Source organism: Delphinus delphis, chromosome 20, assembly GCF_949987515.2.
Source record: "Delphinus delphis chromosome 20, mDelDel1.2, whole genome shotgun sequence".
Lineage (NCBI taxonomy): Eukaryota > Metazoa > Chordata > Mammalia > Artiodactyla > Delphinidae > Delphinus > Delphinus delphis.
This window is the reverse complement of record NC_082702.1, coordinates 11,204,049-11,231,170: the sequence shown is the minus strand read 5'-3', so window position 1 is coordinate 11,231,170 and position 27,122 is coordinate 11,204,049. Positions and strand designations below refer to the sequence as shown.

The 27,122-nt window shown below is 54.2% G+C and overlaps 3 protein-coding genes across 11 annotated transcripts; 1 reads left to right on the top strand and 2 right to left on the bottom strand.

The window, feature by feature from the left end:
* Positions 1-6,418: 6,418 nt before the first annotated feature.
* IRGQ (immunity related GTPase Q) lies at positions 6,419-10,175 on the bottom strand. 2 transcript variants are annotated; one of them, XM_060001057.1, is made up of 3 exons: positions 10,064-10,175; positions 9,074-9,605; positions 6,419-7,816 (listed from the first exon to the last, which is right to left on the bottom strand). In XM_060001057.1, exons 1-3 carry the CDS (start codon positions 10,071-10,073, stop codon positions 6,493-6,495), a joined length of 1,866 nt encoding a protein of 621 aa, XP_059857040.1. In that variant the 5' UTR covers positions 10,074-10,175; the 3' UTR covers positions 6,419-6,492. The 2 variants fall into 2 exon arrangements, with proteins under 2 accessions (XP_059857040.1, XP_059857041.1); XM_060001058.1 differs by lacking the exon at positions 10,064-10,175 and adding an exon at positions 9,916-10,015.
* A 165-nt stretch (positions 10,176-10,340) lies between these two features.
* Positions 10,341-14,212, top strand: ZNF576 (zinc finger protein 576). Of its 7 annotated transcripts, none has more exons than XR_009517410.1 (5): positions 10,341-10,910; positions 11,072-11,172; positions 11,721-11,948; positions 12,464-12,723; positions 12,821-12,947. XR_009517410.1 is itself a non-coding variant. In XM_059998843.1 (5 exons), the coding sequence occupies exons 4-5, from the start codon at positions 12,621-12,623 to the stop codon at positions 13,246-13,248; spliced, it is 438 nt and encodes a 145-aa protein (XP_059854826.1). In that variant the 5' UTR covers positions 10,341-10,910; positions 11,072-11,172; positions 11,721-11,948; positions 12,464-12,620; the 3' UTR covers positions 13,249-14,211. The 7 variants fall into 7 exon arrangements, 5 of the variants coding, with proteins under 5 accessions (XP_059854826.1, XP_059854824.1, XP_059854823.1 ...); XM_059998843.1 differs by having other exon boundaries at positions 12,464-12,630; positions 12,821-14,211; XR_009517411.1 differs by lacking the exon at positions 12,464-12,723 and having other exon boundaries at positions 12,821-12,924.
* A 4,597-nt stretch (positions 14,213-18,809) lies between these two features.
* ZNF428 (zinc finger protein 428) lies at positions 18,810-26,864 on the bottom strand. Of its 2 annotated transcripts, none has more exons than XM_060001036.1 (3): positions 26,686-26,864; positions 23,606-23,810; positions 18,810-19,333 (listed from the first exon to the last, which is right to left on the bottom strand). In XM_060001036.1, exons 2-3 carry the CDS (start codon positions 23,679-23,681, stop codon positions 18,810-18,812), a joined length of 600 nt encoding a protein of 199 aa, XP_059857019.1. In that variant the 5' UTR covers positions 23,682-23,810; positions 26,686-26,864. The 2 variants fall into 2 exon arrangements, with proteins under 2 accessions (XP_059857019.1, XP_059857020.1); XM_060001037.1 differs by lacking the exon at positions 26,686-26,864 and adding an exon at positions 26,324-26,601.
* Between the last annotated feature and the right edge of the window lie 258 nt (positions 26,865-27,122).

The following is a 27,122-nucleotide window of genomic DNA, read 5'->3' as shown; positions in this document are numbered from 1 at the left end:
GAACCCCTTCTTTGGAAGGAAGAGAGGGAAGACCCTACCTTTTGTTAAGGGATTACTCCCTGCTGGGTCCCCATGCTAAGTGTTTTCCTGCGGTACCTCATTGCATAGTCACAACAACTCTGTGAAGTTGAAAGAATTGTCCCCATTTTACAGGGGAACAAACTGAGGCCCAGGTTGCGGTGTCACTTGGCTTGGGTCAAACAGCTAGGGAAGATCAGACTCCAGAGTCCATGATCACCTCTCCTGGTTAACCTCTCCCTCTTTTGCCTCCGTTTTCACGTTTGTAAACTGTGGCTATTAATAGCCATAACCTCAAAGGGCTGTCTTAAGAGTCAAATGAAAGAAAACTAAAATAGCACTTAGTGCAGTGCCCAGCACCTTTAAGTCAATGTTGGTTCTGGAGACAATGTGTCTGGCCAAATAGTTATCGTCCTAATAGCTGCCACTTACTGAGTGGCCATTCGTTGGCAGGTGCTAGACCCTGGCATCAGTCAGGACAGAATCGATTATGCTACAGTAACAAACAAGTCCCTCATCTCCGTGGTTTAAAGCAACAAAGTTATATCAGTTGATTCATGCTGTAGTAATGCTTATGAAACAAACCACCCCCAAGCCGAGATTGTGACAACTATCATTCTTCTAAGGGTTTGTAGGTGGCTGGAGCAGTTCTCCTTCTGGCTGTGCTTTGAGGGGTTTGGGTCCCGTTTGGGAGGGGATTCAAGTTCTCCTCCATGACACTTCACAGTCTTCTGGGATCAGCGGCTCCCTGGCTGATGTCTTTCTCATGGCAGATCACGGGGTCCTCGGCTGAGGTCGGGGGTGCTAACGTTCCATGGAGTAAAGTAAATCATATGGTCAGAGCCAACAGCAGTGGAGCAGGGACGTATACTCCCCCTCCAGTGGGAGGGAGAGGAGTGGTATTTGCTGAAGAAGCACCCATTCACAAAAGGTTGATTTAAGGGACCTCCCTGGTGGTCCAGTGGTTAAGACTTTGCCTTCCAGTGCAGGGGGTGCAGGTTCGATCCCTGGTCGGGGAACTAAGATCCCACACGCCTCGCAGCCAAAAAACCAAAACATAAAACAGAAGCAATATTGTAACAAATTCAATGAAGACTTTAAAAATGGTCCACATCCCAAAAATCTTAAAAAAAAAAAAAAGGTTGATTTATCCTTGACCTTCCATGTCTAGCACCGTCCACAGGGCGTTCTGCTCATCATAATCGTGGAGCAGTCACCAACTTAATGCCGATTTCTGTGCACAGGAGAGAGCCCAGGAAGGTTGCACGTGGATGATTAAATGCTGCCCACCCAGAAGTGACTTGACACAATTCACTGGGTGGAGCTGGTCACAGGACCCTACCAAACCCCACCGGGAGAGGAGAAGGAAGCACAGTCCAGACCCCAAATGCCCCACCTGAGCCCCCGCCTGGCCAGACACATTTCATAACCAGCACGAATGGCTACCATGACCTTTGGGGCAGGTTCTCATTTTGTCTTCACAACTACTCCACGTGATAGGCGCTATTATTCTCATCCCTGTTTTCAGAAGAATCTGAGGCTCAGAGAAGGAATGTCACATTGGTGGTCGTAGCAGCTAAAAAGTGGCAGAGCTTAAGATTTTAGTCATTGGGTCACATTGAGGGGAGAAAGAGACCACATCACAGAGAGAGCGGACAAGCCTGTACCAGTTATCCTTTGCTACGTAACAAGCCCCTCCAAACCTCAGATGCTTAGAATAATTGGTTGGCAATGTGGTCTGGGATCAGCTGGGTGATGGTTCTTCTGGTGTCTGCTGGGTTCAGCTGCTGGTCAGCTAGGCAGCTCTCTTCCAGAGGGTTGACACTGATTGGGGTGTCAGGGCTGACTGGGCCACATGTCTCTTATCACCAGCAGGTTAGCCTGGACTTCTTCTTTTTTTTTTTTTTTTTGGCCACACTGTGGGGTTTGCATGATCTTAGTTCCCCAGCCGGGAACGGAACCTGTGCCCCGGAAATGAAAGCGCCGAGGCCTAACCACTGCACAACCAGGGAATTCCCTAGCCTGGACTTCTTGATGTGGTGGCAGTGACAGGGGTCCCCCGGGTAGCAAGAGAGGAAGTCCCAATGCATGAGCACTTTTCAAGCCTCTGCCCATCATCTTTGCTGTTGTCTCAGTAGCCAAGCAGATCCCATGACCAGGTCTAGAGTCAGGATGAGAAGGGACAAACCAAGGGCAGGGCTGCAGAGAAGCCGAACAGACTGGGGGCATTCATGGGCCAAGCTGGTTCCGGAGCTAAGACGTTTACCATCACAGTCCCCAAGGTGTAAACAATTAATAGTCCGCTCCAGCCCCTCCAGGCTGGCAAAACTCAAAGTCTCTCAATTCCAGCCCAATGGATTCTACGCTGCACAGACTCCCACTGTCCCTCCTCTCCGGGGACCCAGGAGTCTAGGCTTCCAGCTCCACTCAAAATCCCAAGCATCTTTTTTTCCCTTTAAACCCCGAAAGAACAGACACACAATGGAATTTCTACTTTTTTATTCACTCCTCCAAAAAGCACCACAGGCCAACCCACCCTTGATTCACCCGCCTTCACGGTTTCCTACCTCAGTGGATACACGTCTCTCCATCATTATGCAGACAAGTATGAAACTCAGCTAAGGTAATGAGGCTTTTGTGCCTCTTCTGCTTCTGGCGATGGCAACGCCAAGATTCACCATACTTTTCCTTGAAGTTCTGCCTTCAAGGGCCTTCCAGCCTGCAGGTGCCTTGTAGACACACCCTGATGGCAGTCAGCAATCCATCCAAAAGGGAGCCTTAGTCTTTTCTGCTTGGATGCTCCCAGAGACAGATGCCTCACTAGCAACTTGCTGCCTCTACAGAGCCTAAAATTCAATCCCTTTAAAAGTCATGATTTAAAAGGCAACCACTCTAAAAGATAGTCGTGACACCCAAGGGCGCCAATATACAACTACATAAACACAATCAGCACACTCCACAACGGACAGCAACACGCAAAAACAAAAGTGGGTCTTGCTTTCTCAGATTTGATCTCAGGCATGATTCCCATTGGCATGAGGGAAGAGGGAATTTGGAACAGAGGCACGTAGAGAGCAGAGATGTCAGACGGGACCAAGTTAGAGATGGTGGCAAAGCAGCACGAAGAGAGGAGGGCACTCCGAGCAAGGGCATGGGGGTGAGGCTAACGTTCGGGATCCCAGCGTGCCGGCTTCCAGGAGGGGCTGCAAGTTCGTTGCTGTGCACGAGAGAGAATGCATGCACATACGTGCATGCACTGAATTCTCACCATAACCCTGTGAGGTAGATGCCATTTGCTGAGTGACTTGCCCAAGGTCACCCCCATGGTCAGTCAAAGGGCTGTCTGACCCTAGAGCAGTGTGCACAGAGTTCTCTTTGATAATGGGAAGTGTTCTAGGGCAGTGCTGTCTAATACAGTGGCTACTCACCACGTGTGCCTGGTGCAACGGGGAAACTGCAGTTTACATTTTAGTTACCTCCGATTGATTAAAAAATTGCTACTCATCTCAGTTATTGGAAAACTATCCAATATAATTAGGACAACTTGGGTATATGAATCGACTTCTCCAAATATGAGTTTTCTGAAATCTAAATTGAGGTCAGATATTTCTGATGAAAATCTATCATCTGAATTGAGATGTGCTGTGAGAAATACACAGCAGATTTCAAAGACTTAGCATCAAAAGAATGTGAACTATCTCATTAGTAGTTTCCTGTACTGATTACATGCTGAAATGATAATATTTTGGATATACTGAGGTACAACATACTAGAATTAGTTTCACCTGTTTCCTTTTCCTTTTTTAACGTGGCTACTAGAAAATGTGAAACTACCCGTGTGGCTCACATCCTGTTTCTATTGGACAGCGCTGCTCTGCGCGTCTCCTGCTTCTGCACGCGGCAGGCAGGCTTAATGCAGATGCTTGAACGCTGGACTTGAGGAGGGGACAGTGTTGTACTGGGTATTACAGATGTGGATGAGGGACATTCTCCTAAGGCCAGAAGAGCTTTGAGGACGATGCTTGGAGCCATTCAGTATAGAGCCAAATGCTTTTCCCCATCTTGGCCATCTCAACTTTGATGGGACAGATGGTGCCGGTGGTAGGAGTTCAAGGTAGACATGGTGGAACCGCCCCTCGGATTGGTCACCCTTGCCTTCAGCTGTCCAAGGAAACAGGATCTCGGAAGTGTTTATTGTTCCTGTCCAGCCCTTTCATTTCACAGGTGGGAAAAGGCAAAAAAAGGCACTGGCCCAAGTCACCTGGAGTGACAGTGGCAAAGTTGTGTTTGCTTCCCAGGTCCCCCGACCTCAGACAGGAGCTCCCTCTCCCATGAGATACTTGTTTCTCCCCCATCTCACACCTTTTCCCTGTCTTGTGGCAAGAGGCTGATGACCTAAATTCCAGCCCTAATTCTGCCACTGATGAATGAATTAAATATTTACTAAGCACCTTCTGTATGTCAAGCACTGTTCTACGTGCTGGGGGTACAGCAGAGAACAGGACAGGTATGGGGATAATAGCCAATAAATAGGTAAATAAATAAATAAGGTAATTTTCTACAGTAATAACTGCTACAAGGAAAAATAACCGGCCAAGACAAATAATAGGGGTGGGGGTGTGAGCTACTTCAGTTACAGAGGTCAGGGAAGGCTTCTCTGAGGGGACACTTGAGCTGAGACTTGATTGACAAGAAGGAGCCAGTCGTGGGAAGATCTGGGAGCAGAGCATTCTAGGCAGAAATAACAGAAAGTGCAAAGGTCCTGAGGCAGGATCCCAGGTGGCCCACTCAAGCATCAGAAGGAAGATCAGGTTGACTGGGGGGACGGGAAGGGGCAGGAAATAAGAACAGGCAGGGGCCTTGCTGCGTGCTGTTGGGCCTAGAGCCTGCCCCCTCTGGGCTTTGCTCTCCCCATCTAACATAACAGAGATTCTGCTGGATGGCCTCTCAGGTCCTCCCTTTCTGTTTTCAGCATTGAAGAGTTCTGTGACCCGTGGCTTCTCCTCTACTTGTAGCTGGCAGCTTAGAACATTCCAGGCACTGTGGTTTCTGCCTGTGCCCCACTGTGGCACATTCGCACGGTCTGGAACACCTGCCCAGCTGCTCCGTGGGTCCCTTGCTCACTGTGGCATTCTCTGTGTCTCTCTCGGGGATACCTGAGGTAGCCAACACAGAAGCATTGGGATCAGTGCAGCAGTACGGTTGCTTTTCCCAAAAGGCAGGTGTATATAATACCAAGGTCAGAAAGGGTTAAGGTTTAATGACCAAGACCAAAGCCAAGACCAAAAAAAGATAGAAACCCCTAAAGGAGAGAGGGACAGACGAACAGAGTCCCCAGAGAGCCCCATAGTCGCTCAGCACCTATAAAATGGGGGCTGTCATATCCCTTTCCAGTCCAACTCAGAGAAAGGCAGCTAGTTACCAGGATCCAAACCCATTAGGGACTTTGGGGAGATACCTCTGAGGGAGGCGTTTCTGTCCTTCCACACCCAGAAGGCCTCATTCCCGGTCCCTGGCTACCCCCCAGAGCCCACCATGCCCAGAACGCTTATTTCCTCTCATTTTTGTGGTACCATTCTCCCCACAACAACTGGGAAAGAAATCTGGGTCACCAGGCCCCTGGTGGAGCAACTTTTAGAGACCCCTCTATTCCCCAAGAGGAACCAAAGGTCTCCAGCTCTCTTACACAGCCCCCTATTCCCCCCTCTAGATGGAGACCTTCCACCACCCATGAATTAGGAACCAAGGTCCACAGCCCTCTTGGGAGACAGGAGTTCTGAGACTCCAGAGATCCTTCCTCCCCCCAATGAAAATTCAAAGCCCCCTTTATATGCAGGCCTATCCCCCCACCCCGCAGAAACCCAGACCTTATACCCCTTTGTGGCTCAGAAGCCCAAGGATTCCAGCTCCCTGGGGAACCCAGACCCCCTCCTCCATGCTAGAGTCCCCGGTGTGATGCAGACCCCCTTCATCAGGAATCAGGGCTTCCACCTCCTCTCCCCGTGGAGGACTAGACACCTAATAGATCCAGTTTCTACTCTTTGGAGACCAAGGTATATCCCCTTAGAGGAGTCCCAAACCCTCAACTCCCTTCAGGAGTTCAGGAGTCTAGGAGTCTGAGGGTCACACCCTCTGGTCCCCCAGAGAAATCAGGAGTCATGTCCCCCGAACTCTATTCCCCTTCAGGACCCAGGAATCCTGGTGACGAGAAGTCACACATTCCAATCGGTGGTCAGACCCTCATCGCCTTCAAGCACCCAGGATTCTGAGTGGCGGCCCCCGCGCCCCACCCCACCCCCGCCCCCCGCCCCCCGCTCTGTGACCTCACAAGCCCAGACATCCCATACTAGCATGCCAGAGTCTGGATCACCACGCCCTCTCCCTCTTACGGCAACTTGCAGTCCTCAACCCCTGACCAAGCCGAGCAGCCGGGACACGGGGCACCCCGGAAGCCCCGGCCCTCAACCCATCCCCTCACTGCGCGGGCACCTGCGGTGCCAGCACTGCTTCAGCGTCGGCCCGCATCTCATCGAGCGCCTGCAGCAGGACGCCGTGCGCCGCGCGGTAGCCCAGGCCCCCGGTGGCCGCCGCGCCGCCCGCCGGCCACAGGAAGGAGAGCGCGCCCAGCGCCGCGCCCCCGGCGGTGCCCTCGCCCGCCCACGAGCCCAGCCTCGCCTCCACTTCGGCGCGCGTCACCGGACCCGGGAAGCGTGTCCGCTCGGCCAGCTCCCCCGGCGTCAGGCCCAGCGCGCGCTCGCGTCGTGCCAGCGCCGCGGGTTCGAGCCCCAGCGCCCGCCGCCACTCGGCCAGCTGACCTCGCAGGAGCGCCACGTCGCAGGCCCAGCCCAGCCCCGGTACTGGGGCCGCCGCCGCCGCCAGGCTAGCCAACAGGGCCGGCCGCCACGCCCCGGCCCGCAGCGCCGCAGCCTTGGTCCGGGCCGCGCGGGGAGACGCGGGTGGCAGAGCCAGAAGCAGCGCCCCGGCCTGGGCCGGGGGTAGCGCACGCCGCAGCCACTCGCACAGCCCCGGGAGGCCGCCCGGCCGCAGCGGGAACACCGGCGGCGGCGCCTCCTCCAGCACCTCCCACGTCTCATCTTCTGGGCTCAGTGCGGCCGCGCGCTCTGAGTCCCCGCTGCCCGGTTTCTTCACGCCGACGCCAACCGGCTGCAAACTCTCGCTGCCTGCGTCCTCTGAACCTTCCCCACTGCCTGCTTTCTGCGATCCAGGGCCACGTTTCTCCCTCCCCTCACTGCGTGCATTCTCAAACCCCCCTCCGCCTGCGTTCTCTAAGCTCTCGCCGCTCTTTTCCTCTTCGTCCAGGGACTCCGGATCCTCGCCCTCGCCGTCTGTTCGCACGCAGACCAGCGGCGTATCTGGTAGCACCAAGGGCCGGACTTGGGCCCAGTCCTTCTCAGTGGGGGCCCCAGGGGTGACGAGGATGAGAGCGTCGTAGTGGGTTGGGTGGGGGGCGGCAGCAGTGCCCGCGGAGCCCAGAGGCACGGTCCAGAGCACCACATTGGGGCGCTCTGGGGCCGGGTAGGGCATGGGCTCCGCGGGCGCCGAAGCAGGCACCGCACCTGGGTCGTCAGGATCTAACCCGAGTAGCATGTTCAGCACAAGGCTCACGTCAGCCCTACCGGCCACGGCCAGGTCCAGGCGCGCGCTGCCCAGTCGCTCCAGGCCGGCCCGAACCCATGACAGCGCCGCCTCCAGGCCACCCGTCTCGAAAGCCTCGCGCACAGCCTCCAACTCTGCAGCGCCCAGCACCTCGAAGCCATCCTGAGCCGGTGGCAGGAGCCTGCGGGGAAAGGGAGGGATGGGGTCAAGGGCAGAAGAGGGGCTAAATGCTGGCGAGCTGGGCTACGGGGACAGGACTGGGCTATGATGACAAGGCGGAGCTTTCTGAATAATCAGGAAAGGGAGGGGCCAGACTAATGGCACAGAAACAGAATCTGAGGCTATGAAGAAAAGGGAGGGGCTTAAAGAAGGGGTGGGGCGGCTGGATTGAAATCAGAAATCAGGTTGCCAACAGAGTCGAAAATGGGGACCCGGCTAAGCCTTCCCCGGGGTTACACTCTGCGGGAGCGGGTCTTTCCGAGGGACCTGCAGGATTAAGAAAAAGCCCTGCTGGGCGGGGCAAAACTCATAGAGAGTGGAGTTTAGAGCAAAGAAAGAATGGCGACTGTATTGAGGACTAAACGAAAATCGAGCCCTATTCGACAAGGGCAAGGTCACCAAGGGCGCTCTTTCCTGAGACTAGGAGTTAGGAGGGCTGTAAAGACAGGTGAGGGGAGAACCCTCATCTACTAGTTCTTACCAAGGGTGTGTGGCTAAGGAAGAAAGACGAGTGGTGGGCCTGGGGAAGAGGCTGCCCCTCCCTGAGCCTCGTTTTGACGTCTATAAAAGGAGGCCGCTTGGGGTTGGGGGAGAAAATTCACGAGGTAGCCAGCAAGTGGACACAGAAGCGAAAGGGGATTAGAAAAAGGAAGTGGGGGAGGGCCCCCGAAACGACAAAGCTCGCTTAGGGTGTGGCTCTCCGGAGACTGGGGTCGCTTGAGAACCAAGCAGATGGTGAGCAAGAGGGTTAAGACTGGAGAGTGGAGTCTTCGGGTAAAAGCTTCGCGGGGACCACCAGCTTGCCTGGAGAGAGTGAGCCCTCGTTCACACGTTGGCCTGGGGGCAGTGTTTGGGCGCTAGGTCCCGGTCCCTCCTAGAATTCTCGCGAGGGAGCGGGGGCTCAGGACCTCAGAGCGCTCGCAGGAGGCGGAACCTGGAATGACAGGTCCAGACTTCTAGCTGACCCTTGGCCTAGATGATAGAAAAGGGTCAAGCACAGAGCGCTAGTTTGAGGTGGAACCTCGTGGACCTCAAAACCTGCGCTGAGGGTCGGGATTTGGACGAGGGAGCAGGGCTTTCAGCAGATATCCCGTTAAGGTTGGCCCCAAACTCGCTGAGGGCGGGGTCTCGCAGACCTCAAAGAGCACCTTAGGGGTGGGAGGTACAGACTAAATAAAGCACCAGTCCTCTTCAACCCACCCTGAAACGCTGCGCTCACCTCTGCAGCGCCTCCGCCTGACTCCGCAGCGTCGCCCGCAGGCGCTCCAGCTCCTCGCAGCCGTCGCTGCTGCGGCAGTCGGTCTGTAGCACAAAGAGAGTCGCGGCGCCCAACCCGGCGCTGTCCAGCCGGGCTGCGGTCTGATCCCGAGCCTGGGCTACATTCTGTGACTCCTCGGGACGAAGGTTCCGCACAGCCAGCAGGGGTGTTCCTCGGGCCAAGGCGGCCCGCGCTGCCTCCCCCAGCGCTGGGGCCAAGGGTTCCTCACTCCCTTCGGGGCCGGGCAGCACCAATACCAGCACGTTGGCTTCCGCCGCCCAGGGCCCCGGCGCTGCGGGTGGGCAGCTCAGCTCGCCCAGGAAGAGGCCTGGGCCTGCAGCTCTCAGGCTGGGGAGCCCGGAATCCGGCCGTCCGTCGGGGATCTCTACCGTCTCCACATCCTTGTCACACAGCGCCGCGATCACAGCAGACTTACCCGAGCCCGGAGGCCCCAGGAATAAGACGGTCACGTCACCCCGCGGCGGAGGCATGGCTGGAAAGTGGGGAGAGAGGAAGACCCGGGTCACGGAGCACCCAACCTTTTTCTTTCGTAGCTTCCCCACTCTGGTCTCAGACTTCAGCCTTTTACCCTGACCACTTCTTTCCTTCTCGGGTATCACTGACAGGCACCTAGAAATCTGGCGCCCAGGCCCTATTCCCCAGGGACCTGGGAGTCCTGTCCGCCCTCTTTCTGGATGCCTTTCCCTTTACGCTTCAGAAACTCAGAAATCGCCCTCTAGCCCCCTCCTCCCTCAGGGACACAGATGTTTTTATCCCTCACTCCTCCCTTCCAAATCACCGACCGAGCAAACAGCCGGCACACGGGACTGCGCAGTCGGTAGCAGTCGGTCAGCCGCTGAGAAGCTCTGCCTCTGGGGTCCGAGGAAGGAGGCCCATGAGGCTAAAGCGCCGGGATTTGGGGATGTCCAGACCCTTTCCGGGGGCTCTAACCTGACGTCATTCCTTTTAGGAGGGGGTGTGTCTCGAAAGCTTAACCTCGGGGACAGGGCCCTTTGCAGCGCCTGCGCAGAACGGCCGAAGGGCACTCTCTCTTCGGCGGTCGCCGAACCTTGAACAATGAGGGAGCCAAAGCGCGTGCGCGTCAGGAGCGCCTAACACACTTGCGCAATAAGCTTAGGTCTGCACTGCAAAGGAGGCTTGCAACGTCATCATTACGCACCCCAGTGCAGAGAAGGACCCCTCCCATTATTTTGAGGACCGGGTTGGCGCGACTGAATCATTGCAGTCGGATGGCAACCCGAGATCTGGGCTTCGAAAGGCTCATCAGGCGAAAGGCCGTGGAAACCACCGGGACTTTGAGACTCGGTGGGCCCTACCCCGCTTCACTTCGGGTGACGGCGCTGTGATGAGCAACTGACAGGCGCAACGAAAGGCAGCCCTCTGCTGTCTGGAGAAAAGCAGAGGCCTGGGCTACCAGCCTCGGGAGGGAGCCGAGGGCAGTGTTTGGGGCAGCGGGTCACAGCGGCTGAAAGCGCGCGTGGGAAGCGAGGGTTCTAGGTGCAATAAGAGTTTCGGGATGTCAGAGAAAGATGTCTCCCGGAAGGAGGCAGGCTAAAGCGTGGGTACCACTACCTGCCTCAAGACAGGTGGGAGAGAAGGGGATGAGGCTGGTGTCAAAGATCAAGGGTCCCGCGCTCTGAGTTCAGGGAGTTAGTTTGATGTAGGAGGCATAGGTCAGAGGTCTCACGCAAGTGAGAAGGCGCTAAGGGGAGTCACAAACCGGGGTAGTTGAATCTTCTGGGAGGACTGCATCTTCTCTAGCGAGCTGCTCTATCAGGTTAGAATTCAAGGAGATGTTATCTCGTGGGGGGTCGGCCAAAGGCTGGCAAAGCCAAGCCTGTCAAAGGTCATAGGATTGGCGGGCCCTGTAAGACTCGCTGTAGATAAGCGACTTCACTTGATTTACTGTTCTGTCATGCGTGCTCCTCTCTTGACCAGAGGGGTCTCAGTCACCATGGAGGACCGGCACCCCAAAGAGACCATGGAGCAGCAGGATTCGTCCAAGGAGAGAAGTCCCCAAAGTCCGGGAGGTGACATCTGTGAGTACTGCTGACCAGAGATGGGTGGGGTGCAGGAGCTGTGATGCTAAAAGGATTTCTATAGCATTTCAGTGTCCAGGGCGTTGCGGGGATTTGCCTGTTGGGAAGGAGCTGTTAATGGTCCCTGAGCTGCTCTCCCAGGACCTGCTACTCCCCACCCCTACCCTTATTACCCTCAGACGTACCCATCCTGCTCTATCCACATAAGCATGAATGGGATGCAGTTCAGAGGCACAGAGTGGCATCCAGAGAGGCTTGGGGTGGGAGAGGTGGCTGGGAAAGGGCAGAGAGCCCCAGTCCCAACTCTGCCCCAGACTTTCAGTGTGACTTGGGCCTCCGTTTCCCTATCTGTCAAAAGGGCTTGCCACTACTCACCTCATGGGGCTGGCTGGTATGGGGTTTGGCGGCAGAAAAGGGGAAAGCTTAATGTTAATGAAGGCAGCCAACTTGACCTAGGATAATAGCAACAGCTTCTACTGAATGCTTATTATGTGCTAGGTGCATTCTAAGAGTTTAACGTTTGTTATCTCATTCCGTCCTCCTAACAGACTCTGTGAAATTGGTAATTATCACTTTCACATGAGGGAACCGAGGCAAAGAGAGGTTAAGTATTTATAACGATGAAAGCCACAGTGTCAATGCTCTCCAGCCAGAGACCACCAGGAACACACCTGGAGTTGACCAAGTTGGGCTTATTGCTCACTGCGCTGAGGAAGCACACATACCGTGGGGCATCTCACTAATAAGAAAGGACTTATTACAGGATTTAGGCTGTGGTAGGTGATTTGGGGAAGGGTTCAAGAAAGGGGTTTTGCTGTGGATGGATGGTGCCAGGAAGCAGGGGCAATCACATGGCTGGCTATCTCAATACCTAGAAGGAGGGAGGAACAAAGCAAGGCTCCAGGTGTAATTGGCAAAGCAGCAGCAGGCACTCATCTTAGCCATGACGGGCCGGGGGAGGGTGTCTGGCCATCTTCGTGGCTTGGACAGTGTTCACGTTTTGTCTGTGTTTAGAAGGCATCACGGCATGGTCTTGTCTTGATTCGTCTCAGTCACAGCATGGCCTTGTCTGACGATGTTCTGTGAAATTGTTTATGCCGAACAGAACACCAAGGCCTAGCTGTGAGTGCCAGGCCAGCTCCTAGCTGTGGGGCTTCTTTTCTGTCTCAACAATAATTATTGCAAACCATTGTGTAGCACTGTTCTAAGCACTTTTTATACGTTAATTCGTTTATTCCTTACAACAGCCCTGTAAAGTAGATACTGATATGGTCGTTACCCCATTTTCCAGATGAAAACGCCGTTTCTACTTGCCTCGGAAGCGGTAGAACCAGGAGTCAGTTCCAGGCGGTCTGGCTCCAGAGGCTGTGCTCTAATCACATGACTCTGTAGGAAGGGCGGCCTCCCCGGGTTCCAGTCCCGACTCCGCCACTTCATTTCCTAGCTTCATGACTGTCGGCAAGTTACCTAACCTTTTTGAGCCTCAGTCTGCTCATCCGTAAAACAGGTCCAGTAAGTGCTGTCCAGGCCCGGCATAGCACCTGGCACATAGTAAGCCCTGCATGCTCACTGTTGGTGCGATTCTGAGGCTGGGAGAGGCCCTCGAGACTCCTGCTGGCCTCCCCCAACCTCTCCTCATGTCCCTCAGGCCACTTGGGGGCCCTGCAGTGCACCCGCTGCCTCATCACCTTCGCAGACTCCAAGTTCCAGGAGCGTCACATGAAGCGGGAGCACCCAGCGGACTTCGTGGCCCAGAAGCTGCAGGGGGTCCTCTTCATCTGCTTCACGTGCGCCCGCTCCTTCCCCTCCTCCAAGGCCCTGATCACCCACCAGCGCAGCCACGGTCCAGCGGCCAGGCCCTCCCAGCCGGCTGTGCCCACCACCACGCCACCCACCTTCCCCTGTCCTGACTGTGGCAAGACCTTTGGGCAGGCCGCTTCTCTGAGGCGGCATCGCCAGGCGCACGAGGCCCACCCCCTTCCTGGCCCCTTCGCCTGCACTGAGTGCGGGCAGGACTTTGCCCAGGAAGCAGGGCTGCATCAGCACTACATCCGGCATGCCCGGGGGGAGCTCTGAGTGTGGCTCCAGCCCTCCCTAGGGCAATGGAAGCTCTGTGGCTGGTGGGACACCCATCTGATATGGGATGGGAGGGATTTACTTTCCTCCCTGGAAAGGCAAAGGACTCCTGATCAATAGGACCCAGAAGATGCTCATTTAGAGCTTCCATCTTTGGAGGACACAAAAGCCTTCAGGGAAACAGTAAAATCAAACAATAGTGAGAAAGAAAGAAAGAGGGAAGTTTGTTATTTGTATCTTCCTCGTTCCCAATGAAATAGTTTGAAATCATAACTAGCTGCAGATTGTGTTATCACCATTAATTCTTCCCAGGTGGAGGCAATGGGGCTGCAAGAGCCAAGTGCCTGGATCTGGGCCTGAATCGGGGAGGGAAAGTGAGGTGTTGCCTGCCTGTAATGCCACCGAATGGGTCCCACACGTGGAGCAACTTGAGCCTTTGGGGATGGGACAGCAAAATCAGAGGCTGCACTGAGTCACGTGAGGGTTGCAATCTGGTCCCTTGTCTCTTCCCACCCCCTGCCAGCCTTTCCCACTCAAGGTGGGGCTGTGGCATTGGATGGCTCTGCCTTCCTCCTCCCCAGATAATTTATTGTTCATTGAAATAATTTTATGTACCATTCTGGTCACGGAATATTTTTTGTATGTGTAGGTGAGATGGCATGAATAAACTAACAGAAGTAGTATCTGAAAACAAAAGGTCCATAATAAAATGTCTAAACAAGGAACTCTGGCTTTTGAGCAGGAATTCCCAGAGAACATAAGGGCATGGGGAGTGGGGAGCTCAGGGCAGACCTGGCCTGGCCCTGTGGGGAAACTGGTTTGGAGTCAAACAGAGATACCTTCTGTTTCCTGTTGTATTTGGCCAACACAGGGAGATATTCCATTAAGATCCTATTTTCAGCTCTTGAAAAACCCAACCCTGGGCTGAGTTCCACTGGACCAGTTTTACTCCCTTGCATTACCTGCCCTGCCCCTAGAGACGACGGTCGATGCCCTGCATACAATAATCACAGACTCTAACTTGAGGGATATTCTGAAAGCCCACAGGTGAGATGGGTATGGTAGAGAGTGAGCTATCTCCCACTCATTAGCTAGGCACACGGTGGCTACAAAGACAGCCTTTCCCAGATTTCCTTGCAGCTAGATGTGGCCACGTGACTGAGCTCTGACTAAATTCCTGGGTAGAGTCCTCAAGCTTCAGAAAGGAACCTGCCTTTCCTCGACCTTCCCGCCTGGAACGTGGACATGGTATCCAGCCATCTTGGACCATGAGCGCGACAACAGGATGGCAGAGCAAGAAGACAGCAGGGGGCTGGGTCTGCTACCACGACTGCTCCCCCCACCCTTCCAGTCTCTCTACGACAGACCACCCCCTGTGTATATGTAAGTCAGCTTACATCACTCCTCATTCAAAACCCTCCAACGGCATCCCATAGGTAACATCCAAAGGCCTTACCCAGGCCCACAAAACCCAACAATGACTAGGTCCCAGCCCACTAAGCAATCTCAACTCCCTCCCGGTTCTGTCTTTTTCACTACACTCTAGCCACACGTGCCAGGCTGGCATCTGCCTCAGAGCCTTTGCACTTGCTGTTCCCTCTTACCCAGAACTTTGCAAGGCTTCCTCCTCATTATTCAGGTCTCGATACCTGCCACTTCAGAGGACAGCACCTCCAACCCTTAGCCTGATTTAGTTTATTCCCAGCACTCTTCAACACTTGGAATTATCACACCTGTGTTTCTGTCATCATCTGTGTCCTTCCTCTAGAACCCAAGCTTCTGAGGGCAAGTGGGTTGTCTCCCTCATTGCTTCATCCCCAGCACCTAGGACAGCGCTTACCGTGGAGGCTCAAGAACTCCTTGACTGCGACCAGTCGTTTACCTGTTTCTCAGCCTCAGCCCGCCCTTCCACGCTGCTCCATGAGGCTGGGCTTTCTGCAGCTACGCTTCCCAGACTCCCTGGAAAGCTGGCTTCCTTAAGTTCATCCCACAAGAGGTATGGGAAGAAGGAAGGTCGGAAGAGGGGAGAAGGGACTCACCTTGCCTTAGGCTCCTGCTGGAACCCCTCCAGCAGCAGTTCGGGCTCCAATACCTGTCTACACTCTCAGCACAAGGCACCGTGCCCCTCTTGGGGTTTAAGCAGCAGCCGTGTGGCAGCCAGCCCCTGCACCAGCCATACACGTGGCGTGGCCTGCCCACCAAGCTCCCACTGGGTTCTGGTCATTGCGCTTCTCCTTCTGCATCCCAGTCCTAGAGGTGGGAGCTTCTTGCAGACACTAATTTCTCAGTTACCTCACTTTTCCATGTTTGTGCTCTCAGTGTTTTAGTACCTGTGTAACCAATTCCCGGTACTGAATCCTCTGGAATTCCTAGCTTGGTCTCCATACCCTGCCTGGGCCCTGAAGAACTGAATGACCCCACTGGCAGGAGACCAGGTCTCTTGATTCCCAGTCTCTCGTGATCCTTAGGAACTTCTGATGATGAATGGATAATCTGCTACTTCTGTGCTTAGAAACCCCCGTCTGACGGCAGAAGAGGGCTTAGGCATGCTGCTCCAGGAAAAAAGATGCATCCATGTGGTTTTAATGAGCTGTGGATTTCTGCTGTGATGATTCTGAGATTCAGTGATGCTAAGCTATAGTGGTTATGAAAGTCTCAAAGAGTGCATAAGTATAAGATTCTGAGTTTCTAGGATAAAAAGTATGGGTTTTGAAAGATGCTTTGGTCAAGGTCCTGTAACAGGCGTCAGTGTGAATGCTCTTTGGGGCCAGGCAGGTACCATAAATCAGTGAGGCAAGCAGGGTGTAAGGGGCCCAGATGCCAGGCAGTGGGGACTGGGCATGCGGGAGGGAATGCCCCATTAATAGGAGGTGACCCCTACTCAGCTCCAGCAAACTACTGCCCCATGGGATTGTGGGTTCAGCAATCAATCTCACAAGGAAGCCAGAAACTTCCATTTTTGTGTCAAACCTGCCCATTTTTAAATGTTGGTAACCAACGTGATTAAAAAAACCTCAATAACTCTGGAGACCAAATACACTCCTGCAAGTCAGATGGTGGCTGTGGACAGCCATTTCTGGTGTGTGGCTTAATGGCTAAGAATGGGTGCCTTAGCCCTAGTTGTCTGGATTCAAACCTTGCCTCTGCTTCTTCCCAGCTGTGTGACCTCTAGAAGATTACTCAACCTCTCTGTGCCCTGGCTGTAGCAGTTGTAAAACGGTCGTGATAGCAGCCCCTACGCCTCTAAGAATTATGATGATGACGACACACTCGGAGAGAAAGTCAGAGTCGGTATTAATGGCCTGTGTGACCCGGTCCTCTTCCCCTCTGCTTTTCTCTGCCCGTCTCTGCTCTTGTGTTCCCACCAGTCTTCCCCCTGCCTTCCTCAGCAACAGCCTTGTGGCCCCAAGTGCTCTTCAACAAACATCCCAAGCAGGTTCCACCTCAGGGCCTTTGCACTTGCTGTTCCCACAGCCACATGGCCCGTTCCTCCTCCTCTAGATCTCTGCTTTGATGTCACCTTTTTAGTGAAGCCTTTCCTGGCTACCCCATTTGAAACTGCTTCACACACACACACACAAGCCTCCCCGTCCCCCTTCTCTTTTCCTCCACAGCACTTATAACCTTCTAACATTCTCAACATTTTACTTAAATATTCAAGTATCTGTTTTCCCCTTTATAATATAACCTCCACAAAGGCAGGGATTTTTGTTCATTGTGTTCACCACTCTACTCCCAGCTCCCCAAATAGTGCCTGCATCTCCTAGGTATTCAATAAATCACTGCTGAACGAATGAGTAATAAGTAACAGTCCCTACCTCATAAGGATCCGATGTGATCGTCCATATAAAGCGCTTAGCCCAGGGCCTGGTCCGCTGTGAGCCATTATGGTAATTCAGGTTCTATTCTTGAAGGTTCTTAGTTGCCAAGCTTCTATGAGTTAACACATGTAAAGCGCCTTAGAACAGAGCTTGGCACACAGTAAATGCTCAGTAAATGGTAGCTATTATTATAATTAGGCTTCTATTTTCAAAGGAGCTTCAGTGCCAAGCTTCTGTGAATTAGTACTTCCCATCTCAGAGCAAGAGCCTGTGTTTCCACAAGGCTGTAATAAGCTGACCCTCTGTTCCCCTCTGACCTCATCCCTCCAGCTCTGCCATCCCTTATCCCCTCCAGCCACTCTTGCCTAATTGACACGTGGGGCAGGCTCCTGCCCCACCCCCCCTCGCCTAGATCCTCTTCCCACCTGTGTGCCAGGCTCCCTCCCTCCCTTTCTCAGGTCTCTGCTTAGGTCTCTGTCACCTCCTCAGGGAGGACTACACTATTTAAAACTGCACCCTCTTCCAGAACTGGTCCCCCTTCTCTGCTCTATTTTTCTCCACAGCACTTACATCCAGCATATGTCACATCCTTCTTGCTTACTTTTTGTTTACTATCTGTCCCCACCGGTGGCCCCCTCCCACCTCCACGTAAGCTCCACGAGGACAAGGATTTTATTTTATTCACTGGTGTGTTCCCAATGCTTAGCACACAGCAAGTATTCAAAAGATATTTGTGAAGTGAATTAATGGATCACAGTCCCTACCTCGCAGTTATTCTAAGGACCCGATGATCTCATGTAAATAAAATGCAGCACTCTGTAAGTGCTGGGAAAATGGCAGCTGTAATTATAATTAAAGTTCTATTTTTGTAAGTTCCTAGATGCACAACTTCTCTAAGTCAATATACATAAAGCTCTTGGACTGGCACTTGGCACCCAGGAAGCACTCAGGAAGCGGAGCTGTGATTATAATTAAAGTCCTCTTTGTGAAGATTCTTGGATGAAGTGGCAGAGAGCACGGGCTGTCTTCCACAAACCATTTTCTGGGCACTTGGTTAGACCGCCTTTCCCAGACTCCCTTGCAGCAGGCTGTGGCCATGTGACTAATCTCTCAGCAAAGGGACGTAAGTGGAAGCACTATGTGCCCCCTCCAGGCTGGGGCTTCTAAGAGAACATGTGTACCTGTCCAGGCTCTCTTTCCTCGTCCTCTGGCAGAACCCAGGCCATGGACACCCAGCCATGACCATGTGAATGCCAAAAGGCTTACAGGATGGCCTGGGCCCCCAAATCACCATATGGAGGTTACCTGCCAACCTGAAACACCCATCCCGGACTATGACGTGAGCAAAAAATTCTGTTGTGTGTGAGCCTGTGCATCACGGGGTCCATGATGAAATAATGGGAACCACACTGAACATATGCACTTAGTAAGCGTTAATTATCTCAGCAACAACGATACTTAGCTTTCCCCAAGCAGCCCAGGGATGGTGAGGTAAATGCCCAGGCGCATGCCTTATACACTCGAGCTCACACACACACACACACACAGACCTCAAATGCACACTCGGCCGACACACAGAATTTGGCTTTTATTCTGGCTTTCACACAACTACTGCTAAGACGACACAGATCAGTGGGACCCCATCCCCGTGACCACCGCGACCACCCCGATGTCCTCAGCCCCCTCCTCCCACCCCACCCGCCCCACCCCTCTGCCAAGCTCCCTAGGTCTGGGCGCTCCCTACACCTCACCCCGGGCATGCAGCATGAAGTGCCCGTGCAGCTCCCCGAGGTTGTCAAAGGAATCCTCGCACTCGGTACAGTGGTAGGCGCCGCCCTCCTCCTCCTCCTCCTCCTCCCCCTCCTCCCCCTCCCCCTCCTCCCCCCTCCCAGCTGGTCGGCCCTCCCCAGCCCGAGGCGGCTCCTCCTCTTCCTCCCCGAGGGCCCTGCTTTCAGGAGCTGGCGCTTCCTGGGGGGCTGTAGCGGGGCAGCAGAGCCGGCAAGGTGGGGTGCCCGGTGGGGCCTCCCCAAGGGCGGAGCGGCCACAGAGCTGGCAGGGCTGGGCTGGGGGGCCCGGGAGCTGGGCTGCACGGGGGGCCCGGCGGGATGGGCCCCCCCGGCCCCCCCCCAGGCGCTGCTTCACCTTGTAGCCGGGGTCATATTCGGGGTCATCAGTGGTCTCCTCTTCCTCCTCCTCCTCATCTTCTTCCTCTTCGGAGTCCGGCTCTGAGAGAGTGTATTCGGAGTCAGAGGAATGCTCGGGGCCTAAAGGGGGCGGAAGAGGAAAGACGGCGGCATCAGGGGACAGAGCGCTGTGCCCGGCTGTCCCCTCCCTGAGCCCCGTTCAGACTCGCCACAGTATGGAGAGGGCAGCCCGGGCCCGACCCTGCGCTCCCCACAGATGGATCCCCATCGTGCAGAACAGGCAGCATCTGTGTGTCAAGCAAATGAACGTCCTGCAAGAACTGCATCTTAGGGGTTTAAAGAGAACAAAGGAGGAGATGTAGGAGTAATAAAAACAACAATGACAGTGTCCACTACTGTTTTAAGAACCTTGTTTTTTATATATTAACTCAACTAATCCTTACAACAACCCTGAGGGAGGTACTATTATCCCTAAGTGACAACTGGGGAAACTGAGGCACAGAGAGGTTAGGTGACTCACTGGCCTCCAGTCACACAGTTAAACGGGGAAAAAGCTAAATGTGGGTGATGGCCTACACTGGATCATTTTAGGGAGACAAACACGTGAACAGGTACTTCAGCAAATTAAAACACATACACATACCCATACTCTGATATATGTGGTTTTATATATATATATATATATAAATATCTAGTTAAGTGAGTTAAAATATTTATTTGTAAATATAGATATATTACTGTGATCTCATGGGTATGAAGGACATGCCTAGGACAAGTTTAGGTTTAAAAAAAAATGGAAAGTCACTGTACAGGAAGGGTGACACCAACAACTGTTATGGGGGGTGTGGAGAGGGGAGCCCCCACTACGGTGGCGGCAAAATACCGGCTTCTACAGACGTGGTGGCAGAAGCCTGCCCAAAGCATCTCCTAGGACTGTGACAGCCTAGCCCTGTACCCACTGGCCCCCCTTCCTCAGTCTCCCCCGGCAGCGTACAGGGACCCCGTTACCACTGAGCCAGCCCCACCGCCTCCTCACGTCCCTCAACTCCCCGGGCCGGCACCCAACTCAGGGCCTTTGCCACCCTTTCTGCAGAGGGACTAAGGCTTGATCCCTCCCCTCTGTCACATCTCTGCTCAAGTGTCACTTCGGTGAAACCCTGGTCAGTCCGTCTAGCCAGCAGTCCCTCCCTAGCACTCTCTACGCCCCTAACTCTGCTTTATTTTTCTCCTCAAGGTAATGTAACACCTGCTTATACATTTACTGCCTGTCCCTGAAAGCAGGGACTTCGTCTGGCTCATGACTGCGTCCCTAGCATCTAGAACACTTTCTTTGTGCCTGGCATTCAATTTGACAGGCTTTTCTGCGGCTTTCACACATGCCATTCCCTCTGCTGGGAACGTCTCCCGTTATCCTTTAAGGACCCAGAAGGAGGCTTTCCTCCCTGGTGAGAGCATCCCAGATCTCCTAATCCCAGGCAGCCGGTCACTTGCTCTTGCCCCCTGGCTGTCCTAGCCCCGAGCCCATCGGGCTGTGGTCACCTGTGTCCCTGTCCTTTCCCACCAGACCAGCGGCCAGGCCTGGTCTGACTCAGCGCTGGGTCCCCGGCATCACCCAGCTCAGAGAACAGGTTATGTTTGCTGAGCGTCCGTCCTTCCCTGCAGCTCTCTCTGTCTCTTACTTGTTCCTGCCTCTGTCCTGCTGTCTGTCTGCCATTTAACAAATGTTTCCCGAGGCCTTGGCGTGGGCTGGTCCCTCTGCCTGGAACGCTGTTCCCCACTCTATCTGCCTGGTGATCTCCTACTCATCCTTCAGGGCCCGGCACAGGCTCTGTCCTCCATGAAGTCACCACCCCCGATGACTTCAGGCAGAGGGTCTCTCCCCTGTTCCCTCCACCCTGGCTCCATCTCTCCTGTCACTGTTCTAAAGGCTGTAGCCATCTGGGCCCCAGAATGTCTCCTCCTTCAGGCTAGAAACCCCTCAGGGGCAGCTCTGACTCATCTGGGGTCCCCAACGGGACATGTGGGTTGAATGAACAAGGGTGGCCCTGCTCACCCTCCTCCAGGCCTTCGCGTCTGCTCTTCTCCCACCTGGAGCGACCCTCTCCTTCTCGACTAGCAAACTCCTGCTCCTCTTTAAGGCGCCAGCTCCACGTCACCTCCTCTGTGAGGTCCTCCCTGACTGCCCAGGTGGTCAGTGCCTCTCTCATCTGGGGTCGCCCTGCCCCCTAACACACCCTGACAGCCTGGACAGTGACGGTCTGGGTCTGGAGACTGGAGACCCCTGGAAGGCAGGACCTGGGTCTGACCCATCTCTGTGTCCCTAGCAATGCTGAGCATAAGGCAGCCTGGGGAGGCATTTGCTGAACGGCTGCAAACCACAGACGAAGCACCTCCAGCTTTGAGCTGGGGCTCCACCCCTCTTTCTCCTCCCATCTCTGACTTCACACCACCTCCCCTCCAGAGTCTTCACTGCCCACTGCGACTTCATGAAGTTGGCCTGGGAAAGGCAATCAGGTGGTCACCCACGGCTACCAGGCCTTTTGTGTCCACCGTGACTTCCTGGACCATAGGCCATTTTGCAGCCACCCTGCCTTCTCCACCTGCGAGAGCCCGGAAGCCCAGCATGTCTCCGGCGTCCGTGGGACCCTTGATGCCCGCAGCGTCTCCCAATCCTCCTGCCTCCTTGAAGACCACCAAATCGGCCATGCCCAACAGCCCCTCTGTGTCCACCAAACCTGTGACCGCCCCTAACTCGGTCACGAGCCCAAGCATTTCCGAATCTCCCAAATGGGCAAGCACAAAGGCAGCCCCTTCTAACCAGCCCAGCAACAAGTCCCGAGCCCACGGCACGGCCCGAACGCCTAGCAAAGCCAGCACTGACGCCAGGACCAGCAAAGCCAGCAAGGCCAGCAGGGTAAGACGCCCCCGGCGCAGAGGCACCCACGGCCGAGGCAGAACTCCCGGCAGAAGCGGAAGCCGCAGCTCCAAGAGGTCAGCCAACAGGGCCAGCACTCCCAGCAGGAGAAGAACTAATGGTGCCAGACCAGGTGTGCCCAGCAGGGTGAGAACTCCTACTTCCCAGCGAAAACAGAGTTGGGGGAAGAGTTACAGCCAGCTGAGAACCAACAACCGGGGAAGGAGTGACAGCCAGCCTAGAAATGTGAGCAGAAAGAGGAGCTGCAGCCCCCCCAGGAGCCTTGGATGTGGGGAAGAGCTCCAGCCTGGCTGGAACCCCCAGTAGGGCAAAGAGTTATAGCCCCGCTAGAACTCCCTTCGAGGAGAAAGGTCACTGCCCGTCTCCATCATCATCGAGGAGGGTGAAGGGTTATAGTCAGAAGATCACCCCCAGCAGGGGATGGAGTTACAGCCCTACTGAAGTGTTCAGCAGGGTCGAGAGTTACAACCAAGGTAGTGCACCCAGCAGGCCCCAAAGTCACAGCCAGTCTAGCACCCCCAGCCAGCCCCGAAGTCGCAGCTGGTCTAGAATGCCTAGAAGGGCAAGCAGTCGCGGTAGGGAGAGGGCCCACGGCAGGGTGAGAGGTCACAGCTGGAAGAGAAATCATAGCAGGGCAAGAAGTCGTACCCGGAAGGGAACTCCCAGTCAGATGGGAAGACACAGCCACTCTAGAATCTGCAGCAAGGGGAAAACTTATAACCAATTTAGAACCCCCAAAAGGGAAAGACGTTACAGCCAGTCTAGAAGCCCCAGCAGGGAGAGAAGTCACAGACGATCTAGAACCCACAGCAAGGAGAGAGGTTGCAGATGGGCTAGAAGCCCCAGCAAGGAGAGAGTCCACAGCCGATCTAGAACACCCAGTAAGGAGAGCGGTCGCAGCCACTCCAGAACCCCCAGCACGGAGAGAGATCACAGCCGAACTAGAATCTCCAGCAAGGAAAGAGATCACAGCCGATTCAGAACCTCCAGCAAGGAAAGAAATCACAGCCAATCTAGAACCCTCAGAAAAGAGAAAGATCACAGCCAAACTAGAACCTCCAGCAAGGAAAGATATTACAGTCGATCCAGAACCCCCAGAAAAGAGAGTGCTCTCAGACGATCTCGAACCTCCAGCAAGGGGAGAGATCTCAGCCAAACTAGAACTTCTGGCAAGGAGAACGATTACAGCCCATCTAGAACTCCCAGAAAGAAGAGAGACCACAGCCGATCCAGAACTTCCAGCAAAGAAAGCGATCACAAGGAGAGCAATCCCAGCCAATCTATAACCCCCAGAAGTCTCAGCAGGAAGGGATCCCCTAGCAGGGCACAGAGTCCTAATCAGAACAGAAAACCTAGCGAGATAAGGAGCCACTCCCCATCAAGATTTCTCAGCGGAGCCCCAATCCCAAACCAGGAAGATAGTCAAGCCAACACCACCACCTCGAAGGCCATCTCACCTGGAGAGAGGTCCTCATCGTCTTCCTCCAGGCTGGCGTAGCCCCCAGTCTCAGCTGGCTCACGGGTTTCTGTCATGGCCAGGGGAGGGGACAGGAGACAGGAGCAGAGCAGCAGCTGGGCAGTGTCCCTCCCTGGCCAGCTTTCCACAGCCACACGTCGGCCACGAGTCCTCTGATGCAGGATGTCAGCAGGTAGAGAGGGATGCTGGACAGGGGAAGGAAAGGCCTGTGATGACTCAATAAACTTTTACATAGCATCTGCCTCCCCGGGACTCAGTGTGCTCAGACCCCAACCCTGTCCTTGACTGCCTGAAGGGCCTTGACTGCCTACAGAGCCTTCACTGCAGGCTCTGCCCCGCCGCAGGCCTTAATTTCCCCATCTGGTTCTCATTCAATGGGGTGGGGAAGGGTGATATTCCAAATATTTAACAGCGAGCACCAACATGGGCACCAGTCAGAACTGAGAGGGGAACATGGGCCTATGCCAGGCATTAACCCTTTGCTCGCTAGGCTGTGGGAAAGTCTGGGGCGGGGGGAAGAGTCCAAAGTGGCAGCTGGGGGTGGGGATTACTTGGAATAGTGGTGATATACCAACCAGTCTAGAAGTAATTCTATATTTTAAAAACTAGCATAGTTGCACTGATCTGTGAATGTGAGCCCTCTTTTTTTTCTTTTAATTTAGTTTTCATTTATTTTTGGCTGCATTGGGTCTTTGTTGCTGCACACGGGCTTTCTCTAACTGCGGCGAGCGGGGGCTACTCTTCATTGTGGTGCGCGGGCTTCTCATTGTGGTGGCTTCTCCTGTTGCGGAGCACAGGCTCTAGGCGAGCGGGCTCAGTAGTTGTGGCTCGCAGGCTCTAGAGCGCAGTAGTTGTGGCACATGGGCTTAGTCGCTCCACAGCATGTGGGATCTTCCTGGACCAGGGCTCGAACCCGTGTCCCCTGCGTTGGCAGGCGGATTCTTAACCACTGTGCCACCAGGGAAGCCCCTGCCCTAATTCTTCATCAATTTACACCTTGGCAAGATGATGCCTAGGTTTGAATCCTAAATCTGCCACATTCTAGCTGCGTAGCTTCAAACAAAGGACCTTTCTTCTCTAGCCTGCTTCCTTCTAGGTACAAAAAGGGCTTCTAGGGCTTAACTTACGTACTTGTAACCACGTTGAGACATTATTATCTGCTTTGCACGGATGAGGAAATTGAGGCACAAACAGAATTATCATACCAACTGGTAGGTGGGTGAACTAGGATTTGAAGCCATGTCATCCTACCTCTCATAAAATGATCCTTCAGCGGAAAAGATTTTTTGAAGATTCAGTAGGCTCGTTGATATAAATTGGTGGTATGTGGCAGGTACTCCATTAGCAGTGGCTATTACTACCCGCAACCCCAGCCCTCTATAAACCCCCACCATTCCAGACTTCTCACCTCTCCCTGTGCACAACAGGACTTTTCACATCTGTGGGTCTTAGTAAATCCTACAACTGCTGTCTAGAATGTGCTCCTTCCCCCATGTCTGCCTGGAGAACTCTTACTCTCTCTCCAAAGCCCACCTCAAACACAAGAACCTCTATACTTCTCCTCAGCCAAACACCACCTCTGCCTCTTCCAAGAAGCCTTTCCTGACTCCTCTCCTTTCTCTCCCTCTTCATCAATACTCCCTACACACACACACAGACACACACACACACAGACACACAGACACACACACACACACACACACACAGCACTTCTTTTTCTCCCACTGTGCTCCCTGAGAGTAGAGAGCCAGGCAGAGCAAGTTATGAAGGGGCTGGCAGCCTCAGCGGCACCTCTTATATACCAAGGCCTGTGCTGGGCACTGGCTAATATGGTGGAAAACGCATGATTCCCTTCAAACTCTAGGGGTCGAGTTTAATGCCAGGGACTAAAGAGAAAAAGATTAGGATTGAAGCCTGGAGGAGGCTGGGGCACGGGAAAGCTGGCATCAATGGCAGGTGAGCTTTCTAAAGACACTTGGATTGGGCTTTAAGGACAGAGAGGATTCATAACTGGCAGAGGAGAGTTCTCATAATACCCTATTGCCTATAGGGCTCCATTTAATTTAGGAACTCTACTTTATGCCAGGATAGGTTGCCAGATTTAGTAAATAAAAGTATACAATACCCAGTTAAATTTGAATTCCAGATAGAGTCTTTTAGAAATGTACACCTCAAATACTGCATGGAACATGGGTATATTAAATAGTTCTTTGTTGTTAACCTGAAATTCAAATTTAACTGGGCGTTCTATATTATAACTGGCAACCATACACCAGGGACAATCAGAACTTCCTATGGGATTAGCAGGAGACTTTGCTCACCAGTGCAGCCTACCCTTCCCCAAGCCCACATCACACAAAGCCCCTTCCAGAGTATTCCAGATGTCAGGAATGGAGGTAGTCCTTGGTGCCCAAGTCCCATACCTACAGTGAACATGGCGGCCAGACAGGCTTCTACGATCTTAGAGGGGCATAAATGAGGTTCTCTCACTACCATAACGCAAACGGTGCCGGAGACCCCACAGTGTCATGAGCCCACAGCAACCAACTCCCAAGATGCCATGCGCGAACATAATAGGCACCCATCCCCACAACACTAGGGAGAGGAGGCAAGAACAAAACCTTAGACAGGACCATAAGGCCCAGTCCCCCCTGATGCTGCAGTTTTCCCCAGGATGCCTCGGGCCTATAATGACCACCTTCCAAGGCGCTCTTCGTCGAAGCACTCCAAGCTTCCAGGATGCTCAGCGGAAGGTGCATGACAAAAGGCACGGTTCCCCACAAAAAGCTAGGATAATCCCAGAATTCAGCAGGCTCATAACGACTAGCTGACAGACTCCCACAATGCTTTAGGGCACGGCGTCCCATTTTCCCAGGATGCCCCAGGACGGCACGGAGATGAGTTGGGGGAGAAAAGGGAGCCTGGATTTCGCGCTCAAGCCGTCACGGCCCAAGACTGCTGCCGGCTCCTCCGTGACGGGAGCCGTCACTCCCATCATGCAGCGGTGCCGTGGTGCCCGCTTCCCAGCATGCCCCGCGCACCTCCATCCCGGACACTCACCGGCGCTGGCGGCCCCAGCTCCGGCTCGGCGGCAGCGGCTGCACGCCCCGGCTTTGCGCCTGCGCTGCAAGTGGGGTAGGAGGGAGTGCGAGGGGCGTGAAGAGCCTAGGGCGCTTGCGCGGCGAGATAGACCATTCCTGTAGCATAGTGGGAAGAGGGGCTGAGTCGGGCCATCGACAAGGCTCGCGCAGGGGGTTCCGGGCCTTGCCCCTCGCTGTCCGGATTTACTTGGTACAGTCCGCAGCCGGACGGAACGAGAAACTGCAAGGCTTGCGCGTGCGTGATCGATTGTGAACGCGCCTTACAGAGAATGGGATGCGCTGGGGGTGGGGTGGGGTGGGGGTACCAGCTCTGCCTGGATCCTGGACCTGAGGCCGGGTCATTTGCATAACCTTAGCGCGGGACAATGGGAGGCCTCGGGCGATGGAAGAGCTGAT